This window comes from Numenius arquata, chromosome 4 (assembly GCF_964106895.1).
Source record: "Numenius arquata chromosome 4, bNumArq3.hap1.1, whole genome shotgun sequence".
In the NCBI taxonomy this organism is placed as follows: Eukaryota; Metazoa; Chordata; class Aves; order Charadriiformes; family Scolopacidae; genus Numenius; species Numenius arquata.
This window is the reverse complement of record NC_133579.1, coordinates 72,224,014-72,246,262: the sequence shown is the minus strand read 5'-3', so window position 1 is coordinate 72,246,262 and position 22,249 is coordinate 72,224,014. Positions and strand designations below refer to the sequence as shown.

Genomic DNA, 22,249 nt, shown 5'->3' with positions numbered 1-22,249 from the left:
ACACAGAGGAAATTGCCGTGCAGTGCTTTTAAGATCCAGCTGATCTTAACTGTGGGTATTCCGTTTCAAGCAAAGGTGTCAAGGCTGTCGGAGCGCTGACCTGCTTTGGGCTAGATCAGCGGATTGTATAAATTGTCATGTTGCTAATCAGCGTTCGCAGGGATCTGTCACAACAGCATTTCTTAAATCTTCCATAAAGTATGCAAGACAGCCGCAAGAACTCTAATAGAATAACAATAAACGCATCCAAAGGAAAGGAAGCAGGAGTGGAGATAGTTATCTGAGCTTCTCCCTGGGCATGTGCCTCTGCAGAAACGCAGAGTTCTTCATGTATAGCTATAGCTTCGACTTGGCTTTAGGAACTGCAAGCAGCTTAAGCATTTATACCACCATAAAGGTTTAAAGCAGCTTAAGTGCTTCTTCTGTCTCAGGAACTAAAAATGGCTTAAGTACTTATGCCACCCTAAGGACACGAGGTCAAAAGCGTACTCTTGACTTGTGCAGCAGGGAGGAGACATCAGTCTCTTGTGGTTGTTTAGCCTCGTTGTGCCAGCAAATGATCTTTAGTGGGGGAAGGACGGACAGGATCCATACCTATTTTCCAGCAGATAAGAGGAAATTAGAATGCATGCATTGTTCTAACAGAGAGTCACAGAGGTTAGAGAGAGACTCAATTGCAGTGATTGGAATGTGTCCGAAAAGTCTGCTGGGGATTGCACTCCACGGAGATGCAGGGGTTTTTCCTCCTCACAGTGGGATTTCTATTGTTGCAGGATATTTCCTGCCTCACCAGGACCTCCTTTATGTCCTGACTTCTTTACAAAGCTTTTGTCTGTCCATCTTGCTGTGGATCATGGAGTTAATCTTTATCGAGATGTTAATGAGATGGTAGGGAGGCCTGCCTGATGTCATCTCTTAGTTGCCTGACTACCTAAAATGGTAGCGAGAAGCAGTGATGAGCCATGGATTGCATCCCTGGGGAGCAGGCAAGCATGGGTACTTGCTTAAGTGCTGCCCTGTCACTTTTCTGAATGCTGGTACTCTTTTTACAATCACTCGGATGTCTCAGGAAGCTGTGTAGGTCAAGAATGTCCAAAGTTTACCCCATGCAGTGCTACAGGCTGGGGCAGAGTGGCTGGAGCTGCCTGGCAGAAAACGACCTGGGAGTGTTGGTCGACTGTCGGCTGAACATGACCCAACAGTGTGCCCAGGTGGCCAAGGTGGCCAACAGCATCCTGGCCTGTATCAGGAACAGCGTGGTGAGTAGGACTTGGGAGGCGATCATCCCCCTGTACTGGGCACCGGGGAGGCCCCACCTCCAGGGCTGTGTCCAGTTTTGGGCCCCTCACCACAAAAAAGACATTGAGGGGCTGGAGCGGGTCCAGAGAAGGGCAATGCAGCTGGTGAGGGTTCTGGAGAGTAAGCCATCTAAGGAGAGGCTGAGGGAGCTGGGGGTGTTCAGCCTGGAGAAAAGGAGGCTGAGGGGAGACCTTCTCGCTCTCTCCAACTCCCTGAAAGGAGGGTGTAGCCAGGGGGGGTCGGTCTCTTCTCCCAAGTCCCAGGCGATGGGACAAGAGGAAATGGCCTCAAGTTGCACCAGGGGAGGTTCAGATTGGAGATTAGGAAAAATGTTTCCAGGGAAAGGGTTCTTAAGCCTTGGAATGGGCTGCCCAGGGAAGTGGTTGAGGCCCCATCCCTGGAGGGATTTAAAAGCCGGGTTGCCATAGTGCTTAGAGACATGGTTTAGTGATGGTTTTTATCAGAGTTAGGTTGATGGTTGGACTAGATGATCTTAAAGCTCTCTTCCAACTTAGACAATTCTAAGTATGCACACCACTCATGAACAAGTGACTCCTTTTAGTGAGAATCAGAGACCTAAATACTTTTATCCATGTGGGCTTTAGCTTTCCTGGGCCTTAAGTCTCGGCCTCTACTGTGGCCGTAGTGGTAGGTACTATTCCCCAAGGTTTGTTGTTAGGAGGGGTACGTTCACAAGCCATGAGGTTCTCAGATGCTTTGGTAATGGTCTCAAGACCAAAGTGAAGGAGAGATCTGTACTTAGACCTAAGCGAGGACGGGGAAGTTTGACTTCTGTTCCGCCAAGTCTGGCGAGCTCTGATGTGCTTCACGCTATTCTGGTCGGGAAGGTTGAAGTTGTGATAGAGCAGGTGAAGAGGAGGGCTGAGAGGACCACTGAGGAGGGATGCACTAACACAGTCCTGGAAGTGGCAATGAGGAACCTGGGAACAAAATGACAGGCAGGACACAGGGACTTCCACACCTCAAGCCAAAGCAAGGTAAGAGGAGGAATGAGGACTTGGTCATCCTAGAGAAGACCAGAAGGAACCAACGTATTTAATCCAGCAGATGAGGGCAGGGATGAGAGTGCTGTCTGACAGTTAGTTGGGGTGGGGGAGGGAGGCATATAACACCGTGCAGGGAAGCAGAGCTGTTTAAGCTAAAGGATACTGTTGGCACAAGAACAAATGAATATAAATTGGCTGTGAATAAATCGAAGCTAGAAATTAGTTGCTAACCAGCAGAGGAGTGAGTTCCTGGAGGAGCTTTGCACTGGGAGCAGAGGGAGCAGTTCACCAACGTACTTAGAAGACGAAGCTTGCTCCGTTTGTGACTGGGATTATGTGTAGCAGGGCTTGCGAGGGATGGTCCTGATGACCAGGAAACCTCCTCCTGTTTCTAACTGTATGTGGCTGCCAGGACAAATCTATATCCCCTATGCAAAACACATAAATTAGAGTGCTCCCTGCAGGACTTGCAGGTCGGGGACAACTAATCCTCTTCCAAACCAGTCTGTTACTGCTGGACACAGTTTCCTCTCTGCAGCCTGGTGGGCTCCGTGACTCCCTTGTGCAGCTGCGAGATGAGCTGTGCTTAGCAGCCCTTCCACTGCGATGCCTCCTCACCGTTCGCTCTTCATCTCCTACGCAGGAAATGTGGTGGCTCTGCTGGTCTGAGGGACTTTCTGTGGCAGTACGGTCCAGGGGGAGGGCTGTGCCAGAAGATGGCATAAATGCTGGTTCTGCTTGATGTCAGTACTGAGGTTTAGTAAGGAGTTATTTAGCACCTCCTTTTTTAATTTTTAAAGTACAGGGAAATAATAGTGAGAAGATAAAAGTCTAAAGTTGCCATTGCATAATTGAAATTAAACCAATTTTTGGCAATGGTGGTATGCCTTCCACTGTGCCACTAACTTACCACATTATACCAATACAGCACGGTCTCTTCCCAGTTTTCTCCCAGCATACATTAGGGTAGTGTGTCCAGGCTAGAAAGCAGAATCAGGAGATTTTTCCATATGTTTTCTGCTTTATCCACCAAATAACACTTTGCTTTCAGATGCAATCTCAGTTGCAGGTGACAATTATTCTTTTTCTGTTGTTCCTGACTCATTCCACTGGTATGAAGGGGCTTTCCCCCTGCTGTTTGACTACTGTGAGAGCACATTTGGCCTTTGTTTATGTATTGAATAGCTAATGGTACCCAAGCAGTCAGCAAGGATACGCTGAGATACTCCTTTCTTCTAAAGAACACGTGGAGGAGGGAAATGGAACACTAAGATTATTGCAGATCCTGCCTCCAGTGTCACCTCACATCATCTGCTGCAATATGGAGTAGCACGTATGGTGTGCATTGATTATGTGAGAACATGTATGTTTTAAGGTATTCCTTTTTAAAACAATATTTCTTACCATGTAGGTGTTTATGATTCCAGGACACTGCAGGTTGTGCTCCCTGTTACCTCCAGTTTTTGAGCTTCCCCAGTAGAGATGAGGCCAGTAGAAATCAAGGCCAACTTCAGCCTTGATTTCAATGAATTTGGTGGCTCCTTTTGCTCTGGAATTGAAATCCATCTCAGAGCTCCCTCCTTCAAAGCTGGGATATTTTGAGACCAAAATCAGTATTTAGGTCACTTCCCTCTGTTCGTTTTAGGGTATTTTGGAGCCGGATGATAATGGTAACCTTTTTTAAAGAAAAGAAAATGAGCCAGGACAAACTGAGGTTTGGTAATGAGCATTGAAGTGGCATGAAAGTGACTGGTATTCTGCAAATGACCCCTGTTTAGCAGCTTTTTGGAGCTGTGTGCAATGGGAGATAGCTAGTAGAATTGCAGGTTTTAATGGGGGCTTTTTTTTCAGGTCAGAAATTCTTAATAATAATACAGAGCTGGTGCTTCAGAGCCTTATGTTAGCAAACCTGACACTAGGGAGTAATATCATTGGCTTTCATGCGCCTATTTACTGTAATAAGGATTACCAACGTAAGTAAAACTTGCAGGTTTGGGCCTACTAAATTAAAAGAAAAGCCTTTTCACACCCTGAAACTGCATCAAAATTCAATTTCACCAGGAAAAATAAAGTCCTTCTGATCTAGTCCCTGGAATGTGACATTTCATGGGTGTAATAAGGTTACAAACAGATTATAAATTGAAACCCTATAAATCCTTATTGTACTGTACCAAAGCTTCTGCTTTGCATAATACTCTTATTCCTGACGGTTCTTTGTTTTACAAGCTCAAAACTATTCATTCCCTCTCATAATAGAGACCGGGGAGCAAAAAACACCGTGCAAAATCCAAAGGTAATTATCTAGGCCAAAGAACCTGAATGCCAGAGTTCACAAACTTCTGAACTTTTCTAATTGCCGTTGTTTGCACAGTGAGACCTCCCTCTTCCCTTTAAACACGTTGTAAATACTGCACATTGGTTCTGCCAAATGATAATGATAAAAAATCCCAGGGTGGAGTTAGTTCCTATTTTGTATTTATGTAGTTCTGCCTCTGTGTCCAGAGCAGATGACTGGCCAGTTTTCAAGTCATAACTTGAGCAAGTGAGGGCGTTTGACTCTGGCCCTACGTGGTCGGGGCTACAAGTGCTGTGAATTACCTGAGAGCACGTCTGGTTTCTGCTGTTGGCCTCTTACTTGTGCTGATCTCATGGCTAGTGAGTGTCTTCTTCCAGACCAGCCTTCCAGTATTTGGGAGCATTTATAAGTCCGCTCAAATATCACCCCTCTGCAAAGAGCAACTGAACAGCTCATCTGAGAGCTAAAGAAATTACCCAGATTAGCAAGGTGATGTCATGGACTTGTTTCTTCTAGGCTTTACCTGAAGGTGAGGATCCTCGGAGGGGTTGAGTGAGAATGAGATAGTTTTGCAGGTGAGCTCTCGGAGGCCACTTGGAGCATCAGAGCAACGAGGGGTTTGATTGTGGGAAGAGCAGAAGGAGTAGGAAAGGAGTGACAGGATAAGAGAGCAGGGCAGACGAGCATGGAGGGACACGGTTGTGCAGTGTCCTGCAGGTGATCACGAGGTAGAATCATAGAATCATCTGGGCCGGAAGGGACCTTCAAAGGTCATCTAGTCCAACCCCCCCCCGCAGTCAGCAGGGACACCCCCAACTAGACCAGGTTGCCCAGGGCCTCGTCGAGCCTTACCTTGAATGTCTCCAGGGAAGGGGCCTCAGCCACCTCCCTTGGCAACCTATTCCAGTGCTCCACCACCCTCATGGTGAAGAACGTATTCCTAATGTCTAATCTAAATCTGCTTTTTTCCAGTTTAAAGCCATTACCCCTTGTTCTGTCACTGCCAGCCTTTGTAAACAGACTGTCTCCAGCCTTCCTGTAGGCCCCCTCAGGTACTGGAAGGCCGCTATGAGGTCTCCCCGGAGCCTCCTCTTCTCCAGGCTGAACAACCCCAGCTCCCTCAGCCTGTCCTCATAGGAGAGGTGCTCCAACCCCCTGAGCATTTTGGTGGCCCTCCTCTGGAGCCTCTCTATCAGGTCCATGTCCTTCTTATATTGAGGGCTCCAGACCTGCACATAGTTGCAGATAACAGATAGTTGACAACAGATAGTTGACTGGTCAGCCAGTGGAGTGACGGGGAGAGGCGAATGGTCAAGTCACCATCCTGGGCAAGCTTTGTCAGCCGCTGCAGCGAGCCTGGGCTGGGAGAGGGAGTGAGGAAGGGAGTTTTACACCCATGAGAAAGGGCAGTTTTAGAGGATGCTCATGCAGATAGAGGCTAGAGGTCTGGAGGGCAAGGAGCAAGCTCATTTGCAGGGACAAAGAGAAAAAGTGTCCTATGGAGAATTTCTCTCAAAAGCGTCCATGGTGCCTGAGTGTCCACACAGCGGGAGGTAAAGGGAGATGCTGTTGTGAACTGATTGAACCAGCCTTGAAGTTTTTGTATCAAATGGAAAGCCTGTGTCACACACTCAATTTTCTTTTCCCTCTTGGCCGCGTAGATTTAACCAAATAACTCAGTTTGTAATGTTTACAGAAAGACTTGGCCAAGAATTCCTTTAATGCATTGAGCTTTGCCCCACTACTTTTTTCTTATCCAGGAAAGAAGAGTGCCCATTAACTTTGTTGTACTCCTCCGATGCCATTTCACAGCCCAGGGCATCTGTACGCTTTTGGTACAGGCGTGGATAGTATGAATGGACTAGAGATCTGTACTTGAAACATAAATTCCTGCTGATCACATGTTGTATGTTGTCCAGCACATCTGCTCCATTCATGTGCTCTGCGCCCCATCACAACTTTTAAGAAATGGCAATAAAGTTTCAGAAAGAGAAAAAGAGCAGTCATCTTTTATAGGCAACGCACATCTGTTTGCCATGGCAATGCCACATAATTGTGAACATAAGTGATTTTATTTGGTTTTCTGATTGTTTCCAGGACTTTAGAAAAGATTGGCATTATTTCTGTGTTCCAGTATGAACTACTGAGTTTCTGTACGGCTCTCTTTTCCTATGGGCTACTTACAGAGCAGATACAGATTTCATCCCTGTGCTGTGTTCAGATAGAAAATCTGGAAGGATTTTGTCTGGTACATTAATGAAAATAATCTTCATTTGCTGAGAAATGTGGCCATCTAGTGGCACAGCTCGCAAGCTGTGGTTGGAGGTAGAGCAATGGGAAAGCCTCTGAGGCAGGGTTTCTCCAAGAGCCTGGGAGGATGAGTCGAGTAGCTCCTGCTGAAATTCCAGCCTTCCTAAAAGTTTGAAAGTCCAGGTGTAAGTGCTTTTGTTGCTTTCTGAAGCGGTGCAAAAAAAAAACATTCAAACAGTTAAACCTCCAAAAAACCAAACCAATCTTCAGGCTGGCCCTGACTCATCTGCCCATTTCTGCTCAGAAATACAACCAGCAAGAATTAAATCCATATTTAAATGCTCTGCTGAACTGGATCTTCGTGAAGGGAACATAACAAGCTACTTTTCTGGAAGAGTAAAAGGTAGACAGCCCCAGCCTGTCTCTGGAGACACTCACCCAGATGACACTGACCACAGCAGGACACGTGCATGCCTGTCAACAGGCCTGGGGCAGGTGTCGCTCCTGGAGACTTTCAAAGCAGAGCCGTACTTGGCAATGGCAAAAGCTGGCTTGATGGATAGAATCATAGAATTGTCTAGGTTGGAAGGGACCTTTAAGATCATCTAGTCCAACCATAATGTTTGTTGGATGCTTCTGTGCTCAGAGTTTTTTGTTATTGCAATGGGTAAGGTTTTGTTTCTGCCGCCACAACATGTACATTTACTGAAAGAAAATACAGTGAGCTAAAATTTTGGTGGAAATGTGGTTTAGCAGTTCTGTTGGTTTTTTTTTCAGGTTGGAGGACTTGTTTTTAAAGGCCCGATATTGTAAACCTTGTTTGTGTTGAGTGGGACTGGAGTAAGGCTTCCCTGATCCGGGAAAGCATTACTCAACGTGAATCACAGAAGGGGTGCCGTGCATGAGCTTATCCAGGATCCATTTAACAGCCTGTATCCCTGAGGCCTGATCCAAAGCCTGTTGACGTCAGCAGAAACAAATTCATGGGCCTTAGTGGACTTCCAGTGAGATCTATAATTTGAACCCCGTGATTGCTTTGGAGCGCAGACAATATTCTTACTCTTTGAGTAGCGCAGGATCCTGGTTCACACCTGAGCCTCTGGTGCCATTCCAGTGCAAAGCGACAGCGAGGCTGATGGCGGTGTTTCATTTCTGTTAAGCTATAATCTCTCTTCTACCCAAACAGCATATAAACAACGACCATATACACGGTGAGAAGAAAGAGTTTGTGTGCCGATGGCTGGACTGTTCCCGGGAGCAGAAACCGTTCAAGGCCCAGTATATGCTGGTGGTCCACATGAGGAGACATACAGGGGAAAAGCCACACAAATGCACTGTGAGTAAAGGGGGCTGAGCCCCAGGCTCAGACAGGGGAGCCGGGGCTGTGCAGGGAACAGATGCTCCAGCATCTCTTGTCCGTCGGACATTTGTTGGGAGAAGAGCCTGCTTCGTTATCCAGCTCGCCCAAGTGACAAGAGCTGCAGGGAAGGGGATTCACTGGATAATTTGGCCCACTTCCTCAAGTTTAAAGTGCAAAGAAGCCCCCAAAGGCATTATTATTAAACAGGGCTCAGTTTGCTTAATTATTTAAAAGTACTTTCTCTTACAGAGCTACATCTGGGTATTATTGCTGGCCACCAGCCTCCTAATGACTTTGCAATGGATTTCTGTCTTAGATGACATACACAAATACTGTGCTCTCCTGTAAGAGAAGGTTTACATAATGCTGGAAGCATTTTAACTTGAGCTGTGAAACCCAAGGGTTTGCCTGGGTAAAATTAAAATCCAACAAATCCAAACAAAATTACATTGGGCAAGGTTATGAAGGCTTGGGAAGTTGCTAAACTTTTATAGGTCAGCTTTTACTGTTTCCTGCAAGTCCGCAGATTAAAATTAATCCAGACTTACTTCTTGTCTGCAGTTTGAAGGTTGTACAAAGGCCTACTCCAGACTAGAAAACTTGAAAACGCACTTGAGATCTCACACTGGAGAGAAACCATATGTGTGTGAACACGAAGGCTGCAACAAAGCTTTCTCCAACGCATCCGACAGGGCCAAGCACCAAAACAGGACTCATTCCAATGAGGTAAGTAAGCACAGCTTCAAAAATATAATAAAATCTGGAGTCAAACAGACTTACAACGCGATTATAGCAATTTATTACAGAGGACAGGGACAGAAACCCTCAGCAACCCGAAAGGGATAAATTCTAGATGGGTCTTATGAGCACAGTCATTCCAGTGTCATACGGACCTAAAGAGGCTGTGGGTCATTTTATTAAGTGTAAGAGATGTTTGAAGGAGGAGGAGTCTAATGGAAACTGGCCTGGTAATCCGGGCTGAAGTGCTGGGGCCCAGAGCCAGAGGGGCTGATGCAGCCCCCGGAGCACGTCCCCTCGCCTGGGCCGGTGGGGACACCTGGTGGCTGCGCATCCACAGCGCCCGCCGCATCCTGCAGCATCCTTCTCAGCTGCTAGGGACAGCTCTAGAGGAGTCTCCAGGGTTTGGGAAATTCGGGTTGCCCTGTAAGTTCTGAGTTATGCCTATTTCTCTCTTTCCATCCTGAACAGACCTCGTGGAGTAGGGATGCAGTGAAAGGAATTTGATCTCTCTCAAGCAAACCAGCTGTGGCAATCACAGCCGTTCCCCAAACTCTCAGTGTAACACCTCTTTTATTACTGTGTGTTTCCTGTTACTGCTGCCCCCCTCTTTCAGGAATCACACCATCTTCATGCCTTGTTCCTGTTTTATTCCCCCATTTCAGGTTGCACAGGGAGTCACATCATCTCAGTTTCACATCTCAGAGCCCAGGCTCTCCTCCTTGACCTGTCCCTTCACTTCTAGCCTAACCCTGGAAGCACTGGAAGGGCAGGACATACCAGCATGGTTACTTTGTGTTTTGGAAACCATAGCAGCTATATCCATTTCCACAAGGCTTGTATCCTTCTCTAGCAGGCATTCACCAGGGCTGACAAAATCTCCTGGGAGCATTCATCTTCTTCCAGTCCCCTGGTCCCTGCAGCATCTCGTGAGTCAGAAGGGAAGCAGAGGGCGTTGCACATCTCTGAGTTCACCCCATCCCTGCGGTGTGGGCTCTCAGCAGCCCAACTAACAGCTGCACTGAAGCCCAGCAGCGATTTTGTGAATTCTCAAGGTAGAAGGAAGGCCACCAAGTCTCGCCAATAGCTGGCCAGAGGGTTCTTTTCATTCACTGTCTGAACCAGTCTATTTGTTGCCTAGTTGATGAGTAAGATCCTCACAAGCGTAAAGACACGGCCCGTACTGCCTGTGTTTTAAGGTCAGGTTTTCACGTCTAACAGTAAGTCACCAAGAAAAACTTTCTGCTGCACATCATCTCTGGTAGGTGCAGCAGCAAGGGCAAATGAAAAACATCCTTCACCGTTATTCCACAACGAAATAGAATCATAGAATGGTTAGAGTTGGAAGGGACCTTAAAGATCATCGAGTTCCAACCCCCCTGCCCTGGGCAGGGACACCTGCACCAGACCAGGTTGCTCAAAGCCCCATCCAGCCTGGCCTTAAACCCCTCCAGGGATGGGGCATCCACAGCTTCTCTGGGCAACCTGTTCCAGTGTCTCACCACCCTCACAGGAAAGAATTTCCTCCTAGTATCTCATCTAAATCTCCCCTCTTCCAATTTAAAACCATTACCCCTTGTCCTGTCACTACATTTCCTGACAAAGAGTCCCTCTCTGGCTCTCCTGTAGGCTCCCTTCAGATATTGGAAGGCTGCTCTCCCCGGAGCCTTCTCTTCTCCAGGCTGAACAACCCCAGCTCTCTCAGCCTGTCAATATGTACTGATGGAGTGCCATGAATACTGTGGAAAGCACAGACCCAATTCAGCACTTCTTCACAGTGCCGTTTTGGTTGTAAGTAGGTAATCCACAGCCAGATTTAAAAGCAGCTGACGTATCTTGATGCCCATATGCCTTACGCTTGTAGAAGAGAGCTAACTGGCTTGTACTTCCATAGCGTCTTGAGAAAAACTGCCTCAGTAGCTCAGCATCAAATTAACTTGCTCATGATCGACGTTTTTGCTCCTATTTGAGTCAACGGGAGTGTTTTTCCCCTGAAATCAGTGGAAGCAGGCTCAGGCCTTAGGCAGCCATAAAGATGCTACATTTATCAAAGGCTCCCCAGTGCCATGTGTAAGCAGACAGAGAACCCCTTTGAGGAACTTTGCGTGAGGATCTCTTTTTTTTTTTTTTTTTTTTAATTCTTGAAGGCTAGTATAAATATGGCTTTAAAATAGTAGTTTCTTGGGAACAATTCAGTAATACAAGTGACGGAATAATACTTTGTTTCCTGAGGAAACGAAAGTGTTTAGGAAGAGCTCAACTCTACTTTCTAACCCTCTCATAATACGAGAGCAAAGTCTTTGCTAAATTACAAGACAGTGAGTTTACTTTATTCTACGTTGCTTAGTGAACTAGAGAAATTCACAGACAAAGGAAGTGGGTTTTTAAAAAAAGGAGTGATTAGTTGTGCTCGTAGCACTAATAGTACTAGTGCATATGTTGCTGCAACGTGCAAATGCTTATGGTACTGTATTCTGTGCTTTGATATTATACTGGTGATCTGAAGGAGCCAGGAAAAAATGCTTCCTCAGATATTCCTGCCTGAACAAACGTCCCAACGTGTTTTGAAGAGGGGGGTTGTTTGCTTTTGAATGTCAAGGAGCAGGTACTGGGCATACTAGAAACGGGGTATGAGGCTGCTGGGGGCAATGGACAGCATAGAAAATTAGGCCAGTCTTCATAAATTGCCATAGCTCTGTTGACTCTTCTGCTATGATAAGTCAAAGCTGTGCCAGTTCATATCATGAGAGGCTCTGCCCTCTGTAAATTATGCAGAATTAATGGGTACCGTCAAAACCAAAGGGAATTAATAGGTTTGACCAGGTCCAGTCACTGTAGAGACCATAAATTAGATAACAAATTGTGGAAGCGTATGACTGTAACACCAGCTGTGCTCCAAGGAGCTCTTCAGGAGTCCCACGTGGAATTAAATCTAATGTAAGTGTTTCTCCTGTCTTGGCAGAAACCGTATGTTTGCAAGATACCAGGCTGCACGAAGCGCTACACGGACCCCAGTTCTCTCCGGAAACACGTGAAGACCGTGCACGGCCCCGAGGCGCATGTCACCAAGAAGCAGCGGGGAGATATCCACCCGAGGCCTCCACCACCGAGAGACCCAGGCAGCCACTCTCAGACCCGGTCACCAGGCCATCAGACTCAGGGTGCAATTGGTGAGCAGAAGGACCTCAGCAACACTACCTCAAAGCGTGAAGAATGCCTCCAGGTGAAAGCCGTCAAGTCAGAAAAACCAATGGTATGCAATACGCCGAGTCGCTCCTTTTGTCCTTTTTTCTTCTTGCAGCCACTCAATAATCCCTTTATGAAATGCTCAAGCCTGTAAACTCTAGCTCACAACTCACAAGGTTAGGTTTTGTGAGGTTTTCTTTTTCGTTTACATTGTAAAATCTTTTTAAAGCCTAAGAAATAGCAAATAAAAAGATTACATCTAGTCTGTGCAATATGCAGTAAGTGCAGTGTTGGCAACTCTCACAATAATTGTTTCTCTTAAAGCTCCGTCTTTTGGAATCAGCATATTATGAGAAAATCACAGTTCTCATTTTTAAAAAGGCTTTTTTTTTTTTTTCCACTCTCCTGTTTACAGAAGAGAGTTAGAGAATGAGAATCTTGCAGGCTCAAAACCAGAATGCAAAAAACAACCAAGTCCAGAAGACTAAAATGATGGTATTGATGATGAGAATTTTTGGAGAACCTGGGGAAAAAATCAGATTTTAGGGGCATGAGGTTGTTAGGCCATGGATCAAACTGAAGCAAGATAAATTGTCTTTCTTAAACAGCAGGAGGGGATCTTCTGTTAACATTTGATCTCTATTGTGATGTGACCTCTTATGTTAATCTGATACTTCATTTAACTTGACCAAGTTAACTTAATTCCAATTTAACTAAATTGAGCTGAATTAAGAGTCTCTGCAGGGCTTTTCACTAGTTTATCTTAATGTATTGCGTTAAACCAGTATAGCCTTGAATGTTGAAAGGATCCCATTCCGTTTGTTGACATGCTATCTTAAATAAAGACGTTCTTGTTTCATTTGCCTGCATTTCATGTGCCATCCGTCCTCTCCTCAAGGGTTAAGACTTAGCAAAGGCGGTCACTCCATCCTCTTTCACATCTGGGTCGACGATTCATCTGGGCCCCCAACCCTTGGGGGACTACGAATATGAGCCCTCCAAATTCTGCTCATACTGTGAATTATGCTGCAATTCAAAGTGATTACTCATTGAAATACGAGTTACTGCTATATTGTGCCGAAGGCTTGTGCCCAAACTGTGGAGTATTAATCCTGGATTCAGAAACTTCCAAGGGCGCCAAGGTAGCTGCCACTGAAGTCTAAGGGAGATCCTCTGCCGTCTTCGGTGGTAACTACCTTAGATTACAAACGAACAAAACCCATTCCCCTCTTGCTTAGCTGGGTAAATCTGTAGCGTTATTGAGACGTGTTGAACACAGATGGTTTTCACATTAATATAATATGCAGGAGAAGGGTATGAATGCTGATTGCTTAAATAGTATTAAATATTTCTCACTGAAAAATACCTTCTAAAACAATTATTTCCTGCTTTTCACTGTTTGTATGAATTAAGATGTATTTTCTGTTTTTTGACTAATCCAATGTCTTTTCTGTCTAATGTTCTTAAATGTCTTGTTCTAACTTCCTAAGGACAGTGGGTAATAAGGTGAGGGCATTTTAACTTTTCTGCTGTTTTTCTTATTGCAACATTATTTATGTCTTTATTTTAGCATTCTGCCTGTTGTCCAGTCATTCCTTCATTTAGTAATGTGCAATCCATCAAACTCATTCCCAAATGTAATGTGCTTGTGAGCATTTTGCAACACTTAACATGTGAAAAATCTGGCTTATAATGGTGAAATGTCTTCAGAAATGTCTTTGCACCTTCCCCTCTAGATCAGACATCCTTTTTTTTTGGTTTGTTTTCTGTGTTGCATATCTAGAAATGTATATTCCCCATAATACAGTTCTTACCTCTGTAACTTACCTCACTGTGACCTTGACACATGGCTACAAGAACAGGCTTCTGACCATTACCATATGGCATGGAACTCTTGTCCAGAAGCACAAACTCTCTTCTATATAGTAACAGTTGTTTCTATTCTTGTCACCAAATCTGCCATGGCCGGGATTTCGAAATGAACATGCTCAGTGTGGCCTCATAAATTCTAAGTATCATCGTTCAAGTTAGAAATAATAAAATAGTTATTGCATCTTAACGGACTCCTCTGGGGCATATGAAGCTACAGTGTTGCCATGAATCTGTGTCTTCATTCACTGCTACCTCAGAAATTCTAGCCACCATTCGTCAGTAAAGTGTGCAAAAAAAAAATATCACAGGCTGACAGGAAAAAAAAAATCTAAAAAAACCCAAGAAAAACCCCAACAGTGAAATACTTACATGAAACTGTTCTTGGGAGCAAAATGATACTGCATGCCTCATGGATTTGTGATCCCACAAATACAACCTATAGTATGATCCTATGTCCAGAGACTTCTGTCTGTCTTGCTGTCTGTTTTGTCTGTCAGTCTGTCTGTCTGTCTGAGCGTTCCAGTTTGTCAGAGAAATTTTCCCATTCTTTCAGGAGAACTTTATGAGTATAAAAAACAAATCAAGCCCGCGTTTCCCTACAGCAGGAATTCTGCTAGAGCAGCAGGGAACGCTGTCTGTTAAGAAAGAAGAAGCTATTGCGGTGGTTTATATCCCCGTAGATTCCCAGGCTGTAGTGTGTACTTAAATTTTTAAATTTAAATTCTTAAATTCTAAGGAAACAAAGGATTTGATTCAGTAGGTCATCGCCTTCTTGATTAAAGGCAGAGATGGTATAAGTTGGAGCGTGCTGCTAGGGTCACAGGATGCTGATAATATGATACAGTATTTTTGCACTGATGCTTTGTCCCTGTTTTATTACATGCCAACATTTCAGGCCAACCGCTGCTCGTAACAATGAGCCTTAAGCTTGGAAAATACTTACATTCTTTAGCCACAAGTCTAATTAAAAAAAAACCCAAATTCCAGTGTTGTTGGAGTCTTGTTTATTTGTTTGCTTGCTGCAGGCCTAGCAGTGTAAATCAAACCTCGTAACGTGGCTGAGTTCTGATTCGGTTTGTTGACCTGCAGTTTCAGTTGGGAACAGCACGTACCCGAAGCAGAGTATCCACGGATGGCATGAAGTGATAAAAGCAATTACGGGAATAAGTGAAATACGTGTCTCTTGTAGATATAACGTATACTATCGACAAGATATTAAAGTGGATATTAATTGTGAGTTTTGCAGTGGCATTCATTGCAGTTAAAATCAATGTTCTAGAAAGCCTCTTAATGAACGGTCACCATCATCATTTAATGCTAAACTTTTCTTTACATTTGGTTTTCTTTGGCTCCATTTAGACCCCCATTTGCTGCAAGTTCTTTGTTAACGTTGTTTGCTTAGTCCTCACGGTCTTTTGTTTCTTCCTTCACTCCAACAGACATCTCAGCCAAGCCCTGGTGGTCAGTCTACATGCAGCAGCGAACAGTCCCCCATCAGCAACTATTCCAACAATGGGATCGAGCTTACTCTGACCGGTGGTGGTAGCGTAGGAGACCTCAGTGTCATCGATGAAACCCCAATCATGGACTCTACCATTTCCACAGCCACCACAGCGCTTGGCTTACAGGCCAGGAGGAATATGACAGGGACCAAATGGATGGAGCAAGTGAAATTAGAAAGGTTGAAACAAGTTAATGGAATGCTTCCAAGACTGAACCCCGTTCCACCTTCCAAAGCCCCGACCTTGCCGCCTCTCATAGGAAATGGTGAGATACACATAACAGGAGTGGTAACACTTTTTCTGCTTAAATTCTTTGCTTGCTAGCTCAGTCTTGCAACCCTTGCAAACGAGTAGTGCAGCCTATGAAACTCAACAGCTGTGAGAATGCTTCATAAATTGATCACTGTCTGTTTATCCCCTCATTACAAGTCCTACTACCCATCCTGAGAGAAGTCTAGATCGTTCCATGTTTTACAGAACAGGAGCCAGCTGGGGAGCTATGCATCACGTTTTCAATATTCCCTATAGATAAAAGTTTGGACCCAAGATCATCGTAATCCTCTCTTGTTTTAAGGCAAGGAAATAAATGAAATAGATGGAATAAATACCTGCCAGTTTATTGTATGGAAGTCTTTCAGATGAGGCTTTAGCAAGGCCACTCTTTGCATAGATGTGTTGGGCTACCCTTTAAGTAAACTGTTCCCACGTATATAAGTAATCGTCTGTACAGATACTGCTGCCACAAAGGGCAGATATCCATAAATGGGAGCAAGGTGAGATTGAATTCTGAAGATCCATAGTTGTTTTCATACAAGGAGCTGCTTGTTGCCAAAATATGTACGTCCCTGCTGCCTCTACATTGCCAACAGCATGCCTGTAGGATTCTGCACTCCAGCCAGCAGTGACAGCCCAGGTTTTCTGAAACCCATTCAATCAAAAGAAACTATGTAAAATTAAGAAATGTATTCTGTTTATTAAAACCAAAACAAAACAAGGAAACCAGCAAAGATGTTTTGCAGTTGTTCGGAGTTATTTCAAGAATATTTCAAGAAGTCTTAGAAATGACCTTGAATAGCCTCCAATTTGTATATTTTGCCGTTCCATGCAAATGGCTGTTCAATTATATTTTGCCTATAAAAAGCTCCCTTTACGAACGCGTCCTTCTGGCACATCAGTCAGCATAGCTGCACTGCAGGCTGGAGCACTACACCAGCTGATGACAGCTTGTGGCTGTGGCCTATAAATTTTATGCTGGGATTCACACTGAAATGTTACCCTGGAGTCTCTGAATTAGCTTTTAACCTAAGGGACACAGCTTTTATCCCTGCTTCTTTCAAGAAAGAGCACTGCTGTGATTTGCTGGGGCGTTGCAGGCTCTTCCTCCGTACTCCCTGACTTCTTTACTGGGTGTTTTCTGTACCAGTTTCTGGGTGATGCCCGTTTGTTTAACTGTGAATTTTCCCTCCAGGTACCCAGTCGAACAGCAGCTGCAGTGTAGGAGGATCCATGGCTATTCTGCCGAATAGGAACGAACTTTCAAGTACGGACATCACTGTGTTGAACATGCTGAACAGGAGGGACAGCAATACTAGCACAATCAGTTCAGCCTACCTGAGCAGCCGCAGGTCCTCTGGAATCTCACCTTGCTTCTCCAGCCGGAGGTCCAGCGACGCCTCCCAGGCGGAGGGAAGACCGCAGAACGTGAGTGTTGCAGACTCCTATGACCCCATCTCGACGGATGCCTCCCGGCGCTCCAGTGAAGCGAGCCAGTGTGATGACCTGCCAAGTCTTCTCAGCCTCACCCCGGCCCAGCAATACAGGCTGAAAGCTAAATATGCAGCAGCTACTGGTGGACCCCCACCAACTCCACTGCCTAACATGGAGAGGATGAGCCTCAAAACAAGGATGGCACTCTTGGGTGACTGCAGGGAGTCCGGAGTATCTCCACTGCCTCCAGTGAATGCCCCTCGAAGATGTAGTGACAGTGGGGCAAATGGTTACAGCAGGAGGCATTTTCTGTCTCACGATGCTCTAGGAAATGGGACGAGGAGAGCCAGTGATCCAGTACGAATAGCCTCTGACAACCTCTCTGTCCCTAGAGTCCAGCGTTTCAACAGTCTTAATAGCTTTAACCCTCCTGCTTTGCCTCCATCCATGGAAAAGCGCAACCTTGTTCTTCAGAACTACACCCGTTCTGAGGGTGGCGTCTTCCGCGGCTTCAGCTCCCCCTGTCCTCCGAGCATCAGCGAGAACGTCGCCCTGGAGGCTGCTACGATGGAAGCGGGTGGCAGTCTGAATGATGAAGATCTCCTGCCAGATGACGTGGTTCAGTATCTGAATTCCCAGAACCAGGGCATGTACGACCACTTGTTGAACAACGTCCTAGACGGCAACAAGATGCATCACGGCTCAGTGTTAGGAAACAACAACCCCAGCAACTTTGACCAAGCCCCTCCACCGAGCAGTCAGCAGGCAGGTTCCGAGGCAAACAAGAGTGACTTGCCCATTCAGTGGAATGAAGTAAGCTCAGGAAGCTCTGACTTATCTCCTTCGAAACTGAAATGCGGTCAGCGCTCAGCGGTGCAGCAGGCTCGGGCCTTCGGACTGTATAACAATATGATGGTTCAGCAGCAGAACCTGGAGAGAAGCAACCTGGCCCAGCAGAACGGCTATCAGAACCTGGTGGAGAACAGCGGTTCCTACGGTTTACAGCAAAACACGGCTCTCGGCAGCGGAGCCGGTAATTCTTTCAGCATGCAGCCCAATAAGCCTTACAGTGAAAGCATCGGCAGGCAAGGAGTGATGTCTGGGGCAATGGACAACTCCTGTGGCGTGGCAGTTCAAGGGCAGAAGCTGAGAAACACTAACGTGCCAGTGAGTGGGAACCAGCAAAATTTTGGCCATCCCATGGCATCCAGCGATCAAGCCACCAGTATGGCAAATGGGATGCAGAACAGGAATATGATGGAACAGGAATATTTGCAAAACCAACCAGTCGGAGACGGCGTTCATTACCAGGGAGTCAATCAAGCCGGTCAAATGATGCTAGGGCAAGTTAGTCCTACCTCACAAAGCAGCCTGTATCAAGGGCCGCAGAGTTGTCCACCAGTGTCTCACACCGTTGGTAGCCAGCCTTCAGGTTTGTTGGTGGCCAAAAGTTACCAGCCGTGCTCTAATTACAGCGGCAACAGACGGCAAAACGTGTTGAGAAACAACCTGGCGCAACAGCAAGGACACGTAAGTGATGGCAACCAGACGTACAGGGTAAACACCATAAAGATGGAGATGCAAGGCCAATCACAGCAGTTCTGCTCTAATGTGCAGAATTACTCTGGTCAGTTATATGACCAAACCACGGGCTTTAGCCACCAAGCTATGAAAACAGGTTCGTTCTTTGGTTCGGAAGCTAACTGCCTGCTGCAGGGGACTGCGACTGCAAACTCATCCGAGCTTCTTTCCCCGGGGGCTAACCAAGTGTCGAGCACGGTCGACAGCATTGACAGCAACAGCCTAGAGGGTGTGCAGCTTGATTTCGATGCTATCATAGATGATGGGGACCACGTCAGCTTGATTTCGGGAGCCCTGAGCCCGAGTATCATTCAGAATCTCTCCCGCAATTCCTCACGCCTCACCACTCCCCGAGCGTCTCTTACATTCCCAGCTATGCCCGTAAGCACAACCAACATGGCTATTGGGGACATGAGCTCTTTGTTGACCTCACTTGCAGAAGAAAGCAAGTTTCTTGCTGTTATGCAATAGACATAAAAAAACAAAACAAAACAAAACAAAAAACCCTTAGGAGATAACAGATAAAAAAAAAAAAAAAGACTCATATTTTTTAGTTGTGTATGTATTTTAGCAATCTCATCTCACCTAAATGGGATGTGTTTCAAGTATATTCCTTTTATGGAATAAGGACTCTGAAAACCCTAAAGTGTTCTAGGGAGAAACTGTCTTCCATTTCAGTTTTGAATCAGTATTGCTACACCCGTTCCCCCTCCTCTCTCTTTTCTCTCTCTCTCTCTCCCCTTTTTGAATGTCTGTACGCTTCCTTTTTCTTTTTTTTTTTTTTTTTAATTGTAAACCAATGTAAACGTGTGAAGTGCATGTTTTTGTTTTGTTTTGGGGTGTTTTGTTTTTTTTTTTTTAAAGAAAGGTCTGATGAAAAGACTTTGCAATTTTCTGTCACTCGAAAGAAACTAGACCTTGTAAAACTGTTGCAACTTTTCCCCCTAAACGTATAGGCACAAAATAACCAGGCACAATGTGAAGTGAGCATACAGTGATGAAATCCCCTCCGGATGCTTGGGATAGATGGCACTGAGGTGGACAACCAGTTTAGAAATGCACTGCCATGGTAGTTCCAGAGTCATGGAGCATAAGGAATTAGGAGGTTGAAGCAAAAAAAAGACATGTAAACCCATCAGCCCTTCCATCCCTAGCAAATGTTTAAGGTTTTTATAAACACACACACAGAGACAGCTGTCACTGCCTTGCATCATGATAGTGAGACTGTGTCATGCTTAATCCATTTCAGAGGAAGGAGAGGACCAGAAAGCTCTTCTTAGTCCAGCTCTCATCTTTTGCAGTATTTGGTATTCTGTTTTTCAGCCTTTTTTTTTTTTTTTTAAATGACTGGATAGTAAAATTATGGGCATGCTTGGCAATTTGGGTTGTCTATAATCCCTTCATTGCATACCACATTTGTGGAGAGACCGTCAGGGTCCTATGGAGTATTTCATACAATGAAATAACAAAATTGCAGTATTCCATACTGGGGATTTTTTTTGTTTAAAAATGCAAAATACTGAGATGTAATTTGCTGAGCCACTGGTTCTTATTCGCAGAAACGATTCCTTTTCTGGGCGAACTGTCTTGCACATCCCTTTTAGCACATACAGCTTCATGGATGGATCGTATATTCTAAAATAAACACCCATTTACATGACACACAGTTACGGCTTCAAAAGCATCGTGGTAGGAGGTTGTAGAGAAGCGGGGATTGGTCTCTTCTCCCAAGTCCCAGGCAATAGGGAAATGGCCTCAAGTTGCACCAGGGAAGGTTCAGATTGGATATTAGGAAAAATGTTTCCAGGGAAAGGGTTCTTAAGTGTTGGAATGGGCTGCCCAGGGAAGGGGTTGAGGCCCCATCCCTGGAGGGATTTAAAAGCCGGGTTGCCATAGTGCTTAGAGACATGGTTTAGTGATGGTTTTTATCAGAGTGAGGTTGATGGTTGGACTAGATGATCTTAAAGGTCCCTTCCAACCTAGACAATTCTATCATTCTGTGATTCTATGGTCATGGCATGTAAATCAAGCAGGAAACAAATGCAAACAACCTGATAATCTTAAATGTTTTCCACTGTATCCAGGCTCTACAAAATTAAGAAATTTAAACTGCCATTAAAAACAGCAAAGAAACAAGCAGAACAGCAAATACATGTGGTAACTAATCAAAACTCAGAAAGACCAACCCAGCCTCTCTCTTGGTGACACCAGTGTGCGTTTCATTTCAAAGCAAACCAGTGGGTCAATGCCCAGGCTCAGTTACACCAGCAAGAATTGGAACTAAGGCACTGTGGTTGTGAAGCTACTCGCCGGTAGAGGTGAAAGCCATTTGCTCCATAAGCTCTAGCTCTTCTGGCATGTTTTTTTGCCGCGCTGTGCTCCACCTCTGCCCCCCTGAACACACCGTGCTCCTGGGTAAACAGGTTGGGGTGGAGAACAGTTACAAGACCAAGGTTTTAGTTCACCCACTCCTCGAAGCTGCAAGTCTTCTTGCAGACTTCTCAGTTGAATCCTGGTAGTAGGATGCTGCTACGGGACATAAGTGGTGCAGGCACTTACAGTCACGGATTTGATGTCTGTAAGGAGCTGGTGTTAGAGTAGACATAAAATGAGAAGTGGGAGTGTGGTCCATTTTGAAATACACATAAACTTTAGCCCAGTCAAAATTAGGAGTAGCACCAGAAGGCGATTTCTATAGGCTAGAAGGCCAATAGTGCTCTTCTTTTTTGACTGTAAAAAAACATGAAATACCAGCTGATTCGGGGCATGGCATTTGAGGAATGTGTAGGAATACAACCTTAGTGAAGCTGTTGGATAACATTGATCTATTAACAGCTGTTAGAATCAGAGGAAGAAGCTGTAAATCAGTAGGAAAACATCATAGGAATCCAGTGCTGGGGCCGTATGTGGGCTTATCACAGCATGTACCAAGTGATTTGCACTGTGAGCTGGAATGTCAGAAATCAAGACAAATGTAAGTACCCTACAGCTTTTTATCATCACCCAGCTCCTGTCTTTCTCCGTGTCTTTAGCAAGCATCTCTTCCTTCGTCTGTCTCGTGCCTTTTGCTGGTTCCCCTCCCGATGTCCCTGCCCCTGCCCAGGGACCCTCCTGCAGCGGTCCCTGGGCTGCGTGGGGAATCAGGAGCAGCCCGGCATGGCAGATGGTTGGTTTGCTGTTGTTCCCTCTTGCGCCCTGCTGCTGGGACGAGGAGGGATTCCTCCAGCCGGGCAGGTCACTGGGGGAAGGGGGGATGCTTCGGTGGCCACACTGAAGATGGCAGCGCCATGATACAGCTCACACCCCTGCAGAGAAACGGCAGCGTATGCATGAGGAAAGGCTGTGCTGGATGGGTTTCAGATGGTTCTCGGTAACCAATCGCTGGCTGTTTATTAAGCCATCAATTACATGTTTATAAACAATTTCAACAGGGAGACTTATGACCAGCTTG

At 45.5% G+C, this 22,249-nt stretch overlaps 1 protein-coding gene across 1 annotated transcript in view; it reads left to right on the top strand.

Annotated features, from left to right (window-relative positions):
* Positions 1-19,269, top strand: part of GLI3 (GLI family zinc finger 3) — a 218,779-nt gene extending 199,510 nt beyond the window's left edge. Inside the window, exons 11-15 of the mRNA XM_074146109.1 lie at positions 8,039-8,188; positions 8,774-8,938; positions 11,913-12,203; positions 15,448-15,775; positions 16,979-19,269. Of these exons, the coding sequence (XP_074002210.1) occupies positions 8,039-8,188; positions 8,774-8,938; positions 11,913-12,203; positions 15,448-15,775; positions 16,979-19,269 (3,225 nt within the window). The remainder of the gene's footprint in view (positions 1-8,038; positions 8,189-8,773; positions 8,939-11,912; positions 12,204-15,447; positions 15,776-16,978) is intronic.
* The last annotated feature ends 2,980 nt before the right edge of the window (positions 19,270-22,249 follow it).